A 19,898-nucleotide genomic window follows, 5' to 3' on the forward strand; every position below is an offset into this window, starting at 1 on the left:
GATGATGGAAGTTCATGGGAATTTACTTGAAGTTTTTCTCTCTCCATGAGTCAAAATGGTGCTAAAAATTCTTCTTGTTCTCCAGACCTCATTAACAGTTAAAAAGGAAGAACACAGCCCACAAAGCTTAAAGCTAAGCACTTCAGAAGCCCACTGAGCCTTCTGAAAAGAGGACAAGGCAGAAGATGCTCTAACACATCCTACCTCTCCAGAAAACAGAAAGTGCTCTTTATGTCTTCTTCCCGTCAAGAGAAATGCTAATGTGTGGAAGAGTTCTCTGTAGCCAAATAAATTAATGAATGACCCCATATAATAGCAAGGAAATGAAGATACAAGCAGACATCTTTTGGTTCAGTATGTCAGGAAAGCCAGGGCCAGTTGTTGATTTAATTACATAACCAGAGTTCTGCCTGCCCACAGCAAGAGAGCTACAATGGAAATGAGTTTATTAATACAGACCCCACTTAAACACCTGTTTAAGCCAATTTACTGGGGATGAGAAATACTAGACAGCTCTTTGGAAATCCCCCTCAAAAAGGAGAGAGGAATGGTCGCAGGCAATAGAGTTTGGTTTGAGGCAAAATAATTCCAGCTTTTGAGACTAATTCCCATTCTTTTTCAATGTGGCATAGCAGCTGCAAGGGCCAAATGCTGCCAAAAGCAGGAGTTTTATGTCTCACATAAAATACACTGTCTGCAGGGTCACAATACTGTCACTGGCAAGCTGTGACAACTTGCACTGCTACCTTCCTCATCTCCAGAACAGCTTGTTGTGATGGCAAGGTATTCTAGATTCAGTCTAAACCTCTTGGTTTTTGTGGCACATGATGGGATTGCACAAGATGAACATGAGCTCTTTCAGTATTTCTCCAGAAGCAGGAAGTATTGTACTGCCTGCATGTGTACAGTTCACAGTACTGTGAGGGGAAAATAAAAATCACTCATAGCAGCTTACAACAATGACTAAAATTCCACTTAAACTATATGATGTTAATTATTACTTTACTTTACAACAATGTGCAGTATTACTTGGCTCCCCTAAAGAGCTCAACATCCTTAAAATACTAATAAAGTGAGAATCATTCAAAATTGCAGAAATTAAATGGAGGCAATATAGTTACTTTAAAAAATGCATTGTGTGCATGACACTTGTGATGTTTTTTGAATATGCTGATTCACAGAAAGATCAGTAGGCCAGCTTATATGCCCAGTTTGATATATCAGTACTCTGTAATGCATCAGATACTTATTTATTAAAATTACTCAAATTAAGTAAAAGCACTAATAATTATTTCAACTGCAGGAGGGGTTTTCTAGAGAATAAAATTCTACAAAGTCTTATATTTGATTACTGCATTTTGTGACTTCCAATATCATTATTTTTATCCAGTTTTCAAGTAAATAATAAAATAAATAATGGCTTCAAGCTCTTGTTCAGGAGAATTATATGTAAGATGAACAAAATGAAAAAGGCAGGAACACATATGTGATCAGGTATCAAAGCTCTAATCAATTCTATCTGTAATGCACACTCCATAATAAGCTGCCTGACCATCTCCTTGCTGCATTACACAGTTATTGAAGTGTATTTTGGTTTGGTAAGCAGCCTGATTTTAAGGACACTTAGGACAGAAATTATTACAATACATGCAGTGTAAGCAAATTGATCAAGCCAAGGCTAAGGATTGACTACATCGTTCATTTGCTCCACTTAGTGGAAACAGGTAATAACAGAATTAACCATCCATTAATTTGATGGTATTGAAGAGCTCTATGATCAAGCATTGGCCAGCAACCTGTTTTAAAAGATGATGCACCTGAATTCTTCTATTTTCCAGAAAGTGCGTACAAGTTGAATGAAATTACCTACTGAAGGACAAGAAGCCCTTAAGATCACAAAATTAACAACAGGCAAGATTAGGACTCTGCTGATGAGCCAACCAAAGCCTGATTCCTGTTTGAAAGGATCAGATGATGAAGCACATGAATCTCATCCTGAACACACAGTATTTCTTGCTCGATACGAGTGTAGCATATTAGTCTACAGTAAAAGCAAGAGCTCTGAAAATAAACATATCCACATGTTCCAGCTGAGCATATCAACAAACTCTGGACTTCACACTGGTATCACATCTCTGATGGGGATGTAGAATTTGCTTTTATGAGCAGTAAACCTTTAGTATAAGGTTCACAACCATTTAGACAGGACAGAACTTGCCTTGACTGTCAATATACTTAGCTGTTGTCCCTTATGAGGACAATTTCATGTGACTGCAAGCAGCTTGAGGGCATTCTTTGTATCTTTAATTCTAAATATGCTGTTCCTCTAAAGGACAAAGAATGACACCTAAAGTTCAAATGCTCATGCAGGCGCACAACAGTCTGTGAAAGTCTTTCTCCCCTGACAGAAATGTAAGAAAACTGTATGAAGGCATTATACAGCTAAGCAGTGTTAGACACTGGTAGGATAATAATTTTCTCTGTAACCCTGTTTCTCTGTAAGCCTAAACAATGACTGATACTCCTTCACAGAATAAATGGATGGCTGGATTAAATTGAGGTGGGAAAATAATGTCATCAGGCATTGATGTCAAGCCTGTGCTATTTGAAAAGGAAAAGAGAAGTGAAATTAATTGTATTTTAAGATATACTTTAAATTTAGCACCTGAAAAAAATGCTTAAACATGATGCTCAGAAAAAAGCATGACTATTACTTGGTGTTGTCTTTCACCTTACTTTCAGGCATCATAAATTGCAACTTTCCCTATCTTCAGCACAGTCTCTACTCTTGGCACTAAGTTATGAATTATTGCAGGCCTTCTTTCAACTGCTTTAACAAAGCAAACTATGTCGTAGACACATCAGAGATTGCTGCAATGGTTATTTTCTTTGCCTGTCATTCCTATAATATTACTCTGCTCTCTGTTGATGTAGTCCCTTCTCTGTGGCATTGTACTCAGAACATTTGCCCTCAGTTGCAGTATTTTATGACTCCTTGTGGATTTCAGCTCTAATAAGCTCTTTCAGACAAGATCCTCTGCATCACCTATTTACTTCATAAAAGCTCCCTAGACACATATAAATCTAATATATTGTTTTCTTTTAAAACTTTCCCCTTTTTTGTTTAGGATTTTACTTACTACAAAGCCTAGCCAAACCAGTGAAGGTACATAAGATGCTGGTATGCCAATACAACTTGATCGGATGCTAAATAATTCCTTCTTCTTTCCCATTCTGTGGGAATGGTAAACCCATCAGAAATTTGGAATATGTATTTCTATTCTATTTATACAGTACTGGTATCAATAGGATCAGGAGTCCTGAAGGGCTACAGGAATATAAATAAGAATTAATAATGGTGGTAGGTTACCTGGTTATAGTGTGTGCATCACATTAGACCTGATTTTGCCTTTTTCTTCCTTGTCAAAATTATTCATCAATATACTTACTACTTAACAGCTGAGATGCCTTTTGTAGTCCAATCACAATCCTCTGTCCTTTTCAATTATGCAACCCATCCTGAGATTTCTGCTAATACCATCAGAATCACCATACCAAAGCTGACCAATTAAAGTTACTACAGAGAATTTTACATTACAGTAAACCACAGCTGACACAGCCATGGCAGCTGGAGGGAAAAAACTGGTGTTTCCCACAGCACACAGTGAAAATGTGGCTATGGAATCTGGATCAAGAACGTGCCTTTACTACCACTCACAAGTGCTTAGACTGAAGGTTCATACTGCTGCAAAACTGTGATTACAAAACTGCAGTGCTCAGACTTCAAGTGTAGTCTAGCATGTACATCTAATGCCCTCATCAATGCTCAGTGTTACTGATAGCCAGAGAAGTGCTTTCAACTCCTCAAACAAAGGTTTTTCTAAGGCAAACAAAGCTTAGCACTGGCTGCATTTTCAGTTAAAACTGAAAGCAGCATTTGGTCAGTAGAAAAACCCTGTAGTCCTCTAAGTAAATGCTTCTGGCATTGTCAAGTGGTTCTTTTTTTGATAAGGTTTTGAAATACCTTTACAAGACAAAAGTGAATTGAGTCACCCCAGCAACCTGGAGGGTGCTGCTGGTGAGAAGGGAAGCAACACTGTGCATCAGTGTCTCTGCTGAAAGTCACCTGGCATCTTTGGTTTATTGTGCTGGAAGTGAAGTGCAATCTTTAGTAGTGTAGGTGTCACAAAAATGTCCTGCTATACTTGCCTGTAGCTGAAAGAAGGCAGTTGCCACATTTCTTGCTCACTTCCCTTGGGATCCACTGAGGGAGAGAGAAGGTGCGTTTTGAAGACATATGGTTCTGGTGGGAAATTTAGCTCTGCACCAGAAAAGGCACAACATTCTTCCTGCTGCTCTGCATAAAATGAAAATCCTGTAAGAATTTAAACAGGCATTTTGTTCATTTGGCTCTCTCAATGGTGGACATACATGACCACCAGCGAAGGGGAAAAAAATTATAAAAATTTTGCCTGAAGTAAAAAAAAAACACAAAAAAACTCTCCAAAGCAAGATAAACAGAGGCTAGGGAAATGGTGCTGTATAAATGTGGGCTGGAGTTTGCCACTGTTTACTGGGAGAGATGTGTAACCTTGCAAGACTAATATAAAATGAGTAACAGGACATCAACTATGCTATCTCAGCCAAAAGGGTAATCTAAAATACCTTTACATTATTTATACTTCTATGTATTCAATATTTGCCTGGCTACTATTGTCTTCAGTGGAGTTTGTCTGCATTACATCTAGAATTTTATCTCAACATTTAAACTTCTCATCTATATAATAGCAGATGAGCAGATTTGTTTACTTCCAATTAGTCCATAATGATTTTAGCAATGTTGCAAAAATAAAAATAATGAAGACCAGTAAATGTAATGTATAAATGTGAAATTGATTAAATACTGTCACATATAAGAATGGGTAGTCATAAGTGAGGGTAAAGTAAACTTCTTGAGAAATGAAAGCTGGGTACTAGGAGAGACATCTGTGACAGCACAGGACATAATGATTTATAACATGAAGACAATATCACTTCTACGGGAGAACCTATAAATGACTGCAGTATTAACTTAGAGAAGTCTAACAGTTGAATATGCTCTGGTGACTGGGCTTCTGGTAAACCATCAGTGGTCAGCACAGATAAAACTTCCCTGGACAGTTTACCCGAAAACACAGAAAACTTGCTGAGCAAGGGTTGAAGTCCAATTTCATTAAATGAGCAGGCTGAACAGCCTATAAAGCTGATAGGAAATATCACTTTAATAATTCAGGATGAAAGCTACGAGTGATGTTCTTGTTCTTCACCTGTGTTGTAAATACAAAAGTTTCATGAGAATATGTGCAAAAGTATACAAAAACTGCTGTATTAAATTTAAGGTTATTCAAAATGAAATTACATTTTCCCAGAACAAAGAAGTTTTGCTGTAACAGTCATCAGTTCCAGTCATACCTACATAAATAACGACAGCATGAGACAACTGCTTCTCTTTCCAGCCAGGAACTAATTGCCTTTGAATTTACTTAAATACATGCATAACTAGACCTAAGTGGGAAACAGTTCCTGTGTCCTCTGACACTAACCTCCCTGCTCTACTGGTACAAACTCAAGACTTTCCGAAGAAGCTTTTTTCCCTCAATTTTTCTAGTTTCGAAAGATGGTGAAACCTTCCAAGAGATGTTTACTCAAATGGAGTAGAGCCTCTGCCATTCTCTGTTTTCAGATTACTGCCCTCTCAACCACTCCTTCAGGGATCATGTTTTGAAGCTTCTCAACTTGATTTTGATAATTCATGATTCTTACTTCAGCTATGAATTTCATTCCAACAAGCCACAGACATAAAATAAGCCCAAACTATCTTTATTCCCTACAAAAGTTTCCATTTTTGCAATCTGGTGTGCTGGAACAACAACAGTAGAGGAGCTGACAAATTTCTCAGCAGCCCAACTTTTAATAGCTTTAGCCCTAAGAATGCAGGCATCATTAACTGTCTTCCCCATATAAAATTCCTGCTCAATGCATTGCCTACTTAGGTTGTGCTATGCCAGAAGGAACAAATACAATCTGTTCTAAACCCTGATGTCACTTATATTTATTACTGAATTATCAGAATCAACTGAATTATATTCTAGCATACATCTGAGACATGGACCCATGATTCTATCAATTTACATGAAAAGCTTTTCATATTTTCTGTACTCTCAGAGAACTAAAAACTGAGAAGAGTTCTAGATGTTTGAAATATCCTTTTATCCACAGAAGTATTCACCACAGTGCTCTAACTAGAATTGTTCATACCTTTTCAGCTTTTAGAGTGCAATTCAAAATACATTTCTGCATTTTATAAATATTATGTTTCTCTGACACACTACAAAATTAATGTGAACAAAAGTTTTCATAAAATCACACATTTCAGACATTGTTATGCACAACAATTTATGACCTTTTTGTACATTATCCATAAAGTTCCTTAAAATAATTTTCATATTTTTTTCAAATCTCATGTTTACCTTATTTTTCTCTTTTCCAGGACTCATCCCAGAAGATATGCAGACAATGCAGTTAGAATCTACTTGCTTTTTGCCTCTTTTTCTTACAATCTAGCAACTAATAAATTTCAAAAATAATAGAGTTCAGATTTTGTTACTAAGAAAAGATAAGACAGAAACTGCTAGTTTTTAGTACCATGTTCCTCTTTTAGATAGATCTCCATATTTGTTGGTAAAACCAGGCTGTCTAGAATTACTATTTGCACAAACATCACAATTAAGCCTTAGACAAAGAGTCTTGTATTCTTACAGCAGAAACACCTCATTCTCATCCCTTTTTTCATGATTCAACGGGGAAGAAACCATGATCGTTAAGAAATAAATGCAGACTTCCAAAGGACATTAAAACCTTCAGCATGAGAAGATTTAAAATGAGATCTTATTAATTTTTGATTCACCATTTGGAACTAATGAAAACTATTGCCCCTAAAGCCACAATGTACACAATGACTGCATTGCAACTACTCTAATAAGAATACTTCAGATACATGAGCAGTCTTCAAATATTGTAGCTAAAAGATGCCACATAAAATTTTAGCAGGAAAAAACTCTAATGTTGTCCACAGTTATTGTATACAATTAAGAAACTTTTCTTATTTATTTGGTTGTTTCACAGGCCTAACAATCTCTTCGAAGTTCATTTCAACAAGAGAAGCAATTAAAGTGCAATTTTCTCATTAGCAAAGCAGACACTTTGAAATAACATCTATTTCATTTAAAGAAAACTTCATCAAGCTCTACCAAACCAACTATATCCTGTGACAGGACAATTGAAATTCATCCATTTTATTTGTAGCAACATTGGTTTGGTCTACACATCTGCCTCTAACTGCTGGTGAGTGGCTTTGCAGGAAGATTTTGCATGATAAACTCTGCATCATACAATAAATGCACCACCCCACCACATAATGCTGGATCTAAAAGGAAAAATTCTTAAATTCTTCTTAAAAGTTGTAACAGGTATTTGTAGTCAGAAGAACTGACTGCCATTGCTTTATCTTGTGAAATTGTAAAAGCTTACAAAGTCTGCAAAAGTTATCCATCCCACAGTCCACAATCACGCACCTTTCCGTATCTTCTCATACTCCTCCTCATACGCCAATTCCTACTGACCCGCTCTAAGTTTTTGCTAACTTCATTATTCTGCTGATTGTGCTGGTTTCACATGGAGGGGTCGGGTGGGGGAGAGCCACCTGATGGAGGAGCACAGAGCCCAGAAACAAGAGGGCTGGGAGCTCCCCATTTGGGATGCAGGGACCAGTCGGAGGGCTGATGCAGCGGTTGGCATCCCATGTGGCCAATGAGAGAGTTGTTTCGTTTTCATAAATCACATTGGTGGGGGTTGGTCCGGTCTCCTTTGATTCACCTCTGGAGGTGAGGTCGGCTCTGGCTGGGGCCTGGGCCCCCGGGCTGACTATGGGCTCAGCCCAGGACCCAGGCCTGGTCCCGGCTCCAGCTCAGCGGGGGGGCTCAGCACCCCAACCCCGTCTTGGCTCAGCACCCCAACCCTGGCTTGGCTCGGCACCCCAACCCCGTCTTGGCTCAGCACCCCAACCCTGGCTTGGCTCAGCACCCCAACCCCGGCTTGGCTCAGCACCCCAACCCTGGCTTGGCTCGGCACCCCAACCCCGTCTTGGCTCAGCACCCCAACCCTGGCTTGGCTCGGCACCCCAACCCCGTCTTGGCTCAGCACCCCAACCCTGGCTTGGCTCAGCACCCCAACCCTGGCTTGGCTCAGCACCCCAACCCCGGCTTGGCTCAGCACCCCAACCCCATCTTGGCTCAGCACCCCAACCCCGTCTTGGCTCAGCACCCCAACCCCGGCTTGGCTCGGCACCCCAACCCCGGCTTGGCTGGGCGGGGCCCCGGCTCCAGGCTCAGCCCAGCTCCCGGGCAGAGCTTGGCTTGGCTCAGCTCGGCCCGGCTTTCTTCTGCATGCAGCCCAGCCCCTCAGGGGATGGGGGAGCCACCAAAGGCTCTCCCTTTCCCCCAGCTGACCACGCAGCCAAGAGAAGTCCAACCTTTTCCACGTGGTCCTTGGCGGACACGTTTTTCCCAGCGTGGCTTGGTTCAGATTCTTCGCTTTTTTAGTGCCTGAATGAGACTCTGGATTTCCTGAGCTCCCCAGAATGAGAGGAATGAAGCAGAAGTCTATTAAAGTCAGTGAAATGAAAGCTAAGTTTTCCAGATGGAAAGAGATTGAAAAGATGCCACTGTTAAGTAGCTGAAAACCTTTTTTGTTTTGTGGGCTATAAGGGGATTGTGACTAAAATTCCTTTAAACTGTAAAATATACTTGGGGAAGTTTAAGTGCTTGAAAAGAAGATCTTTTTGCCTTTAGGAAATGGGGCTCTCTGTTTTGGGACTGGAAATATGGACAGAGACATTTAATAGAAAAAGAGATTAAGAGAATTTTGTTTTTCAGCAGCCTGCCTTTAAAAGTAATACCTCAAGCCTGTAGCATAACCCATAGCACAGCTTTGGAGGGACTACGGAAATGAGAGGAAGTTCATGGTTTATAGATCCGGGCGGATACAGACTGAGAAAGTGAAGACACCCCCTAAGCCTAAACCAAAAAAGGAACTTTTCTTTCTAGAGTGAACTGAAATGGTTATTTAAGTAGATAACTGAATGAAGTGTTCTCTGTATGTTGCTGTTAAGAAATATGTAAGATGAGGGAAGAGGGAGAAGGGAATAATCTGGAAATCTTATTCTGAATTTATTTTGTTTTTGTGTTATTAATAAATTTCTTCTTATGCCCTTGTAAGTTTTAGGTCTGCCTTGTCTTTACTCCTAAATCCTATCTCTAAAAGAAATTAAATATATTAAAATTGGCAAACCCAAGTCAGATCTTGACACTTATACAGCAAGAAAAATTTTGCAAACCACTCCAGGGCCCTAGCTGCAAAAAGCCATTAAGAAAGTGGAAGTGCTGTAGCTCTGCTTAGAAACCATACAAGGAAAGTGTTCCACCTGCAGCTGAGATCATCCTGTTGAGGAGCATCCAAGAAATCTGGCTGGGTGTGCACTAACAACCAGGCATGGCACCTTCAGCAGGCATAAAACACATGCAAGTACAGCACAGTGTGGCAAAGATGGCACAGGTGTCCCTATTTCCTCCCCTGCTCTGAGAACAGTGACAGCAGCTGTACATATATCCATCCACTCTTGCAGACCTACCTAACATATACAGGGGGCAGAAGATACAGCTGCTATGGATTCATAGTCCACCTGGCCCACAGCCTACTGCTGCTTCTAGTAAAGTCTCAATTCAAAGTCATGGATTGGTAATTGAGTTGAGGCTTCCAGTTCAGTTTCACTTGCTTCACTGTAAAACAACTGCATGACCCCTCTTTGTAACCCAGCGTGTCAGTATTTTTATGGAAGTTTCATATATTTAAGTGCTTCACAAGACCAAAATGTAAACTGTTCATATATTTTTAATGTTTGCCTTTTTTGATCACAGGGTATTTTGCTTTTTTGTTTTTGGTTTTTTTTTTTTCCCCAATTTCACTAATACATTAATTGAACTTCTTTTCTATCTTACTCTCAACAGTTCTCAAGGCATTTTTCCTTTTGGTATAACCTGAATATGTGTAAAGAATTTCCTATTTCCAGCAGTGTTCATCTGTAGGGTTTAAAGGATGTCACTTGACACCAGCGACCCAAGAGAGCAGCAGCTACAGTTTCAATGCCAACACAAATTGGTGCCACCAGCAGACTGCACAAAGTCCACTTCCCAGGCTGGAGATCAAGGCAGAGTTCAGCCTGTGCACTTCCATTTCCATTGCCCAGAAAGCAATTCCAGAGGCAGAAGTGGGAGGATAGACATGGCACCAGGGCTCTTCCTTCATAGGGATCAAATTACCAAAGAAGGCTTCCCTGGGCCACAGTTCCACAAAGCCAGCTCTTCAGTGGTCTGTGTAACTACTCCTATATTCACAAATGTTTCTATGTATTCCCCCTTCCATCCTTTTTAACAAGGACCTTACCCAAAATCAAACACTCAATGACCACACTAGTTCAATGCATTTGCTGCTTCAGATGCTAGACAATTACACTTTATCTCTTAACATCAAATATACACTTATATTTTTCTACCTCCATTCAACAATTACCCTTGTGTGTCTTTTAATTAAATCATCAATTGCTTCTATTGAAATAAAAATCATTAGCTCTGTTCTTACAGGGTTTTATACTTTCCACAACAAACATTAATTAGTTACTGTACAAGTTTCAGAAGAATAATTGGTTTTAAACAGTTATATTCAAGACCTGTAAGCTTTTTGAAATTGCAGGTTCTGCTAGAAGAGAGTTCATTTTTATATTTACTGTGCTGTACTTCATATTCCTCATGTCCTTCATAGGAAAAAACAAAAAACAAACCAAAATGCAAGGCCCCAAAACCCAGAGTAATTCCAACATCTGACTTTTTTCCCATTGCTCCATGATTTTTTTTCCGCAAAGATTAATGTAATTAGTGGGGAGGCTTTCGTTATTGTTTTACCTATCACAACACAGCAGCTACTTGGCTCATTTCTTTTGTTAAGAACACTTTCTGTCTCTGAAGATGTTTATCCCAAATTACCATGACATCCTGAGTAGAGCCTTTATCCTTCCAAAGCAGCCGCAGAACTTATACTCACTAAAAAAAACCCAACCAGAGACATGAAGGTACCATCCATACATTTTACAAGTATACCAGTTGTGAAAAAGAGATGCCAATGGTGTGTATAAATCTGTACCTGAGTTTTTCATGGAAGCAGTGGAAGTGACTTTATAACTCTGTCCTAACTCTGCAATCCCTGCACTGCAAGGTGGCAACAAACATTGCTTCTCTACCCCTTTTCCTACTGAATTTATGACCACATTTCATTCTCTCTGGCATCAATATCCAACACAGAAAGGAGTAAAGCCAAATACCCCAGAAGATGGCAGATTTGAGCTCAGCCATCAGCCTTTAAAAGGCCCTCTGAGCCATCCCTCTGCTTTTAGCCTCTACCCTTCAACCCCACTGCAAAGTGTATTTTAAGGAGATACCCATTTACCACCTCTTTGCAAAATATGCTGGAAATCTTTATAAACTTTCATCAGTAAAGGTCAATAAACTGAAACTTAACAGAATTAAAAAAAAAAGATTGAAAAATTTGTAAAAAAGCCTTTTTTACTCTCTGGATATAAAATATACATTTATAAACGAATATTCTATCAACCTATCTGCTCAAAAGGGACAACACTTTGATACCGTTTTCTTTCAGCCATAATCCCAATATAGCTGTTTTATAAGAGGCAGGTATTGGAACAGTATTACTTGCATAAATGGCCAAAATTCAGAAGCAAGTATATATCTTATTGCTGTATACAGTACATATATGGCAATCATTCAGCCTTTCTCTTCACAGGGACATTTACAAGTTGATACAAATAAGAGTGGCAAAGTCCAGAACTTGTTTACATCTAATTTACTGAAGATATATGTAAATTTTACAATACATTGTAATACATTGCTTTATTCCCTGCCTGACTTTGACCAAATAGTGCAGTACAAAAAATTAAAACCAGACATGAGCATGCATGACCTAACAACTACTGCATGATACCAATGGTAGCAAAAGCTCTTCCTGTGCAAATTGCAGGACATAATTCCACTTAAAGCAATTGTCTGCCATGAATAATATGTTATTAGACTTGTAAGAAATAAAGTAGAAAACTATGTGCAAAAAAAAAGACTTTTAAGAGTTTAGCCACCACTATGTCTCTTTGTGATCAATTTTAAGAAACAAAAGTCAGAACCAAAGATCTATTATTAGTACTGGTCCAATTTCACATTCCCAAAAATGATCAAGATGATATGACACCTTAACATTCGATGAAAGGCTTTACTGAGATTTCCAAAGCTGAATTATGAATTATGTCAGGGTGCAATTTATTTCTCTGTATTTCATTACACTGCTACTAAATTTTTGCCTAAAGAAGAATAAAACTCAATTTCATTACCAGGAATGAAGGACTATGGGAACGAACTGATTAAGTATACACTCTACAAGACAGCAGATAAACATTTCTTTATGACTACCAAAAGTTATGGGCTTAATTTCAAACTAATTAACAGTAAATGTAATCTCATATCCAATTAACAAATTCACTCACCATGATTCCAGTAAGTAAACAGACCCCTTTTCCACAGTATGTATTTGGTACCATATCCCCATATCCAATGGATAGAAAAGTTATTGAAATCAACCACATTGCTCCAAGGAAATTGCTAGTAACATCCTGTTGGTCATGGTATCTGAAAAGAAGAAGAAAATTTCTTTATTAGGAAAATATCTGAGCTCTCAGAAAAAATTGCATTAACCTGTCATACAATCATTTTTGTATACAATCTCATTTTAAAGCAGCTGTAAGGAATTAAATATAACTCTGTTACATCAGCAGTAATGAATCAGAAGGTATAAAAATAGCACCAGTAGTAGAAATTATTTATAATTCAGTATTTGGTTATTATTGTAAAGTAGCAGAAATCTCTGTGTTTTCAACAGAATCTCTTCACCAGGGGTCAAGTGCTGGTAATACTCTGCAGTAGCAAAGACACCTGTCCACCATGGTTGCTGCAGTCTGAGGCAAATATGAGAGTCAGAAAAGGTTGTGTGAACAACCAGACAGCAAAGTGTATCTTCATCTCCTTGGCCTAAATGCAAGTCTATGATCAGAAATCCAATCCTGAGCTAACACATAAATGCTGACTTAGACAACCTATGGTCTTGCCTCTCCTTCTATAAGTTCAAGGTAAATAAAAAAGTATTTTATTTCTCACCATCAAAACATGTTAACCTCAAATATAGCAAAAACTCCCTTTAGTGTAAGTCAGCTATAACATGAAATTTCATGATGTGTCATTTCTTGGCTTAGTTTCAATATTATAGTGGAATATGTTCATTTCTGCCTTCCAAAAACCACCAAGATCAAATTAATTATCTTGTTTTCACATGACATATATACCTGATAGAGGGTGAAGATGCATTTTACATGTTGTCACCACTCACTCTGTGGTGGGAAAAAAAATGCCCAATAAAGTGGGTGGAATTTTTCTCCCTGGACAGAGCAGCTCTGCCACAGAGACTATCTGCAGCAGCCACTGCAGACTCAAGGTTGCAATCACCCCCGCAGCTGCTGTGAAGCCTCAGGTTGACTAAATGCTGTTAGATTCCCCAAGGGTACTATTTTAACCAGTCCCTAAATCTGTGTCTCACAGGGGGTAACAGAGGGCCATTTATTTAATTAGTTCACAAATCCATAAACAACCTGCTTCCCACAACTGAAGTAACTCCTTCTGTTTCCTTCTTTTCCTGACCGCAGTCTCTGTGACAGACCAAGAATGCAGAGCAAGCACACAGGCACTCTCAAGAAACTCCCTATTCTCACATTTGTGAGACATTCTCCATAAATGTCTGCAAAATACTATCTGCAAAGTCCCAGCCATGCTCTGATGATTACAACAACATAAAGGCTCTTTGGCTGCCAGAGACCACAGCAATCACTCCAGTCAAGCCTGTCCCACACTTCACCTGTATTTTCCTCTCTCCTGGCATCAGTGTTGTTCCCTCACATACTTTATACAAGTTTTTCTGTTTTGACCAGAACAAAATTTAGAACAATGTAGTAAAAGTCCACAATTGGAGGTCCTAAGGACATAACCACCACAGCAAAAGGAATTAAAAACAGAACAGCGGACTTAACTCATGACTACAGAGCTTTGCATATAGCAAAGGAATCTGGAATTATTTTATTTTCCTAGACTGCACTGAATGTTATGTATTTTAGTCTACACTTAACAAACAGAGCTGTGAAATTCATGGATGCAGAGAGAGAAACAGCATTGTCCATCCAGAAGGCAAGAAGAAAGCCTGTGCAGCTATCATGCCAATCCTATCTTGCCAAGTATCAAGTAAGAAATATGATCCATAGGGTGTGGCTGAGCTTCACAGAAGGGTACTAAAGCCACAATACATTCTAAGGTTAGCAACTGAGGTAAATATTAATAAATGTTCACATAAATACTTATAATACATTTCTTTAATGCCTCTCTTTGGATTTTGAACCTGGTCATTTCCATGTTTCAGATGACTGAAAACAGAATATTCAAAGACAACTCACTAAGTTCCAGAAATAAAGAGTCCATAAGGAATGTCAAAACTACTTTCTTAAGCCTTGAATGACACAGGGAAGAGATAATGGGAGTCTTTATCCACTTATCCTCCTTTACCCATGTCAGAAAACAACCTACAGATAGATTCTTTAAAAGAGGTGACATAAATTTTAAAAAGCACATCAGAAGTTTTTTAAGTTTCATTGGAGACATGGAGACAATTAAGGTTCCCGAGATGGACTATTCATTAATGCCATCTCCATCAGTATTTGTAAATACAACTCAAGGACCTGCTTAAATGTTTCCATCTTGTTAGCTCAGGCCTCCTGGATTTCCTACTTGGAGTAATTAATCTAGTTATGATTTTAAGGCTGTGGTACAGCAAGCAGTATTTGCACACTAAATTTAAAAATCATCACAAGTACTTATGAATGAATTTACTGTGACTAAGAAACAAAGGCTGTTTTGTGTTCTCCCTATTGCTGAAACTGCTCAAGCACTGTAAAGCATGTAAATTACCTAATTTGCCTAATATAATATTTCAAAAAAACAAAAAGCTTTTTCTCTTGCAACTGTACAACTGAAGGGCTGACTTCTCAAGTTAAAAATCTGTAAGTAAAATTGAGACAATATAAAAGGGTATCACACTCATGCTAACCTTATAATTTCTTTGCCATATTTTTAAGAAGGTGCTTTAATCTTGTATCATACTTTTTGCAACTTCACTTAAGGTTTATGAAACTCTGTGGTTAGCAGTTCTGGTACATGTCTACATGCTCTGGATTTTCAGAAGATTACAGCTGTGTCAGCATAGATTTTCAAATACTTTACTAAGCCACTAGGCACCACTGTCACTTGGGACTCAAGCCTGAACCAGCAACACCAGGACTGCTACCTTGTGTCCACAAACTGGTAAAAAATTATTATATCTGTATCAAAGCTGTAAAAGCAGTATCTTAAGAAAGTAGTATTACAGAATCTTATTTGTACAGTCATGGAAATGGCTAAAAATTAAAACTAGAGGCATTTAAATTGCTTTGTTTTGAGAAGGGGTAAAGAAATCAACCCACTGCCTTTAGACTTGCTTTCTAAATTATCAACAACTGAACTTCTCCATTTATGCACGGAATAATGAAATGGACACAGCAGAAGTGAAACTTTCTCATATTTTTCTGCAATTGCAGCTCTAATGTGTAGCATCAGAAATCACCAGAAGACCTCACAAAAGCCATTCCCAGAACTGTATTTTTCACTTCACAATTAAGGTTATTCCCAGTAGAGCCAATTCCAGTGGATATTATAGAAAGCAGAAAAGCCAACTTCACCAGGACTGGAGCAGAGCTGTCTCACTCACTCTAAGTCATCATAAGCCACTACCATCATTTCCTCATTCAGGAAATACAGTTTGGAAGTTACACATTCCAACAATCAACTGTAGTTTTCCTAAAGTAACCATTGAATCTATATCTGAGATTTCTGAAAACCAGGAAAACACTTTGCCATGAAAAGCTAAAAAACCTGAAAGGTCAGTTAAAGAAAACAAAACAAAGATTTCCTTTCAGTGACAAGTTTCACACAAAGCAGAACTTGTCATTACCAACCAAATTCCAAAATGGAAGATTTGTTGTCCTTAATTCTTATTTATAAAAAGGTTTTTATTTTTACAATTTTAATTTTTTTTTAATTAGTCACAACAAATATATTCATGTAAATATGTAAAACCCATTATTCTTAATCAATAAAACCTTGCATAAGAAAGACAGTGAATCACTTGAAGATAAGAACTAGTATTTAATTGTATTAAAACTGCATCTATATACAGTTTGATTTTCTTGATTACATCCAGCCTCTCATCGCAATAGAATAAAGGGTCATTTAGAAAAACTAGGTATTCCTGCAGTGGACAAAAATCACTGGTTGAAGTCACACAGGTGTTAAGAATTATTTATCACACTTCTTTTCTAATAAGGGATATGTCAGCAGGCAGGCAGTGCTGCAGCTGGAACACACTTCACCAGGCAATCACCATTCTGTGAAACACCACTATCCAGTTCTAAACAATCAGCCTATATAAGTCTTGACACCACTATAATTTAAACCAAAAATACCTGAATGATTGTATTTGTGGAAAAACAGCATGGCTAAATTCCCTCTCAAGCCAAACGGAGTGGGAGTTTTACAACTCATCTCAGAAAAATATAAATATATTCCTCAGGCGACAACACTGCGGTGTCTTTGTCAAATATTTCTAAGTTTTCATCAAACAGCAGTCTCTTTCTTCTGCTTTCACTGTTGCAATCATGATTTTCATTACTGCTTCCCTTCCCTGTTTGCATGTGATGAAGTTTCATTTAATTGGTAGAACATCTGCTTTTTAGCTGCACATAATTATCACACATTCACATCTGGACACCTAAGACACATTCATCTTAAAAAGAGATTAATAAAAAGTAATCAAGCATAACAGTAAGATTGACCACTGGTGCCTTAATTCACTCTCAGAAGTTTCAATTCAGTAACTCTTGCCTCCATGAACAGCCTCTGATAACTTTGCTATCTTTGGTTTTGCCTTTTTGAACAAGTCAAGGAAAGAACTAAAAATTATTGAAAAAAATGACCATTTCTGTAGAAGAAAATGGCCTGCTTTTACCATAATCATGAAGAAAATCCTGGCAATGGCAATTCAGGCTGAGTTTTTTCTTGTCGAACCTTAAAATCTTTAAGACTGTTAACATCTGGAAACACAGTCTTATCCCATTAAATCAGAAACTTGTCAAGGCTCTGTTGAGAAACTGATTGATCTAACCACCTATTAAAGCTCCCCCACAATATCAGACCATTCTGTTACTAACTGCCTTTTCAGTCTTAGATGGTTAGTACTGGCAGCTTTTTATATGTGATGATAACAGAGATGTCTTTGTATTCCTTCCCCCTTCCTTCCTTAAAAGAAGGGAAAAAAGAAATTCATAATGGCACATGGAGCCAGTGTGGCTCAGTGGAGCTGACTCCAAATATGATAAAGTCAGTGGAAGAAATGCTGACTGCCTTGATGGGCTAAGGATGACAAGGGCAGCTTGGAAGAAATGTATGCCATTCCTTATCTTTTTTTTTAACAAATCTGTTGATGTCCCCCAAATATTTATGAAGAGCAGCAAGAATGTTCCTGTCACAATAACTACTTAATGGAAGTATGAAACACCACAACAAATGCCTGCATTTCAAACAGAGTGACTCACAGCAGTAGCAGCTATGAACCAAATCAAAAGTAACAGGTAAGAGTCAGCTGGTTGTATTGCTTCTACCACAGCCAAAAATGTCCATGATTTTTCTGGTAAGAGCATTTTCAGGCTATCTACAGAAAGCTCATAAAACCAAGAAATGTGAGTATTCTATGTAATCAACATATGCTAGCTAATATGAATGAAAAATATGATCAAAAAGAAAATGAAAGGACTAGGAGAGAAAAATCAACATAAAATCAGATGGGTGAGATAGTAAGTTTTAAGAAATTTTATCACTATTTTTTAATATAAATTATGGTCTAAATATAAGGGTGAAGACATAAAATTACCCCTAGTTGCTGTCAGACACGCACACATCAATGTTTGAACAATAGATAACCCACCAGTAGACAAATAAGGATTAACTGCAATTTTTACTAAGGGTGCCAAGCTTTTATTTGTCCTTGACTGGTGCAGGCCTTGTCTTCAATGGTGCTATAGAGGGCTGATGCCATGCTAAATCAGTATAATGGTCTGAACTGTAGTAGATGGGAAGGTTTTCCATCTTTCCAAGAGAAGATATTCAGTTAGAAGCAAAAAAGCTGTTGAAGCTCCTTAAAAGTACTTAACTTCAATTTTTTTTGTTTTTGTTTTTTTTTTTACATGCTTCCAATAATTGTATTAAGAATGTTAAGGAGAATCTGCTGAACCAATTCTGTGCATATTGGGAAATTGGGAAAGTTTTAAATTTGTGACAGCAATCCACTAAAAAGAACAGAAGTAAAGATAGGAGAGCTCAGTATCAATGTATCAAAGACTAATCCTGCAAATAAAGTGGTAACTACTGCTTCAGAAGATCTTAACTATGTGGAAACAATTATGTGTCTTATCAAAGTTTTCAGAGAGTTTAAGGAGAACTTTCCCTTGCTTCATCTGAGAAACACACCCACCTCTCCTCAAGTCCCAGTTTTGGTACTCATCCCCCAGTACAGGCGTATTCTTACTCCCACTGTGTTCTTTTCAGCAGATTCAAGCTATTTTGTTCCTGCAGTGGCATAACTGAAGCTGTGACTTCTTGTGACTCAGCAGTATAATGAACATCCCTAAAGCTCTTGGAAAGCTCTACAAAAAGTCCTGAACAAACCCTTAACTCCTAGAGACCTGAATGAAAAAGTGTTCTTTATAAAAGTGTTCTTTAAACATATAATCTGTTTTGGAAAAAAAAAAAAATCATGTTCACTGTGTCTAAACATGGCTCTATTTAATAAACATAAATGAGCACAACAGAACAGAAAGTAAGGTATGTAGGAATACTTCTGTGCCTCTCAGAGGTGAAAGCTGTGACTAACAGTAGCAGCTGTCACAAAGGTTCCATAACTGATTCTTCTAACTTCAAAAATTTACATTAATTAATCTTTGTACAAAATTCTGTCTAATCTTAAGAAATTGGACTAATGCATTTTATTATGTTCAGATCATCTTCCTTCAGAAAGATCTGTCTACTTCATGTTGTAGAGCAGGTTCAGGAATTCAGCTTTTCTCAGCTATATTTTTTTACGTTTTTTACAAAGGAATGCCTTTAGATTTTAAAAACTCAACACCCAAACCTTCCCAGTTCCTATATACACATTCAGACTGCAGAATAACTAAGCATGCTTCATATAGTTCAAGCTTTGAGAGGCAAAATCAGGCTTTAATGGTTGGTATTAGTTGCTGGATCAGGAGTAGCAATCAGCAGTAAATCAGCATAGTATGAATAAGTACCCTTATTCATGGACTTGGGCACACATATTACATTGTGCTCCACATGATTTCCATAATCATATGTCACTTTTTGGTCTTCACAAAGAACACACTAGTATCTTTTCCAATGCAAAGCACAACTGGTCACAGCACAAAATACCTTATTGGCACAGCATTTTTTGCCTCATTTTTTGGAAATGAAATATCACTTTTTAATTCTTCATAGCTCTCTGACAGA

General features: G+C 37.9%; 1 protein-coding gene across 5 annotated transcripts in view; it reads right to left on the reverse strand.

Moving 5' to 3' along the window:
* Positions 1–19,898, reverse strand: part of KCNN2 (potassium calcium-activated channel subfamily N member 2) — a 72,220-nt gene that overhangs the window by 14,031 nt on the left and 38,291 nt on the right. For 4 of the 5 annotated variants that reach the window (XM_079331554.1, XM_079331555.1, XM_079331556.1 and 1 more), the window contains one exon: positions 12,698–12,839. In XM_079331554.1, coding sequence (XP_079187680.1) covers positions 12,698–12,839 — 142 coding nt within the window. Of the gene's footprint in view, positions 1–12,697; positions 12,840–13,549; positions 13,664–19,898 lie in introns of those variants that run through there. The other variant, XM_079331558.1, reaches the window with a different exon arrangement.

This window comes from Erithacus rubecula (genome assembly GCF_903797595.1).
Source record: "Erithacus rubecula genome assembly, contig: SUPER_Z_unloc_5, whole genome shotgun sequence".
Classification (NCBI taxonomy): domain Eukaryota; kingdom Metazoa; phylum Chordata; class Aves; order Passeriformes; family Muscicapidae; genus Erithacus; species Erithacus rubecula.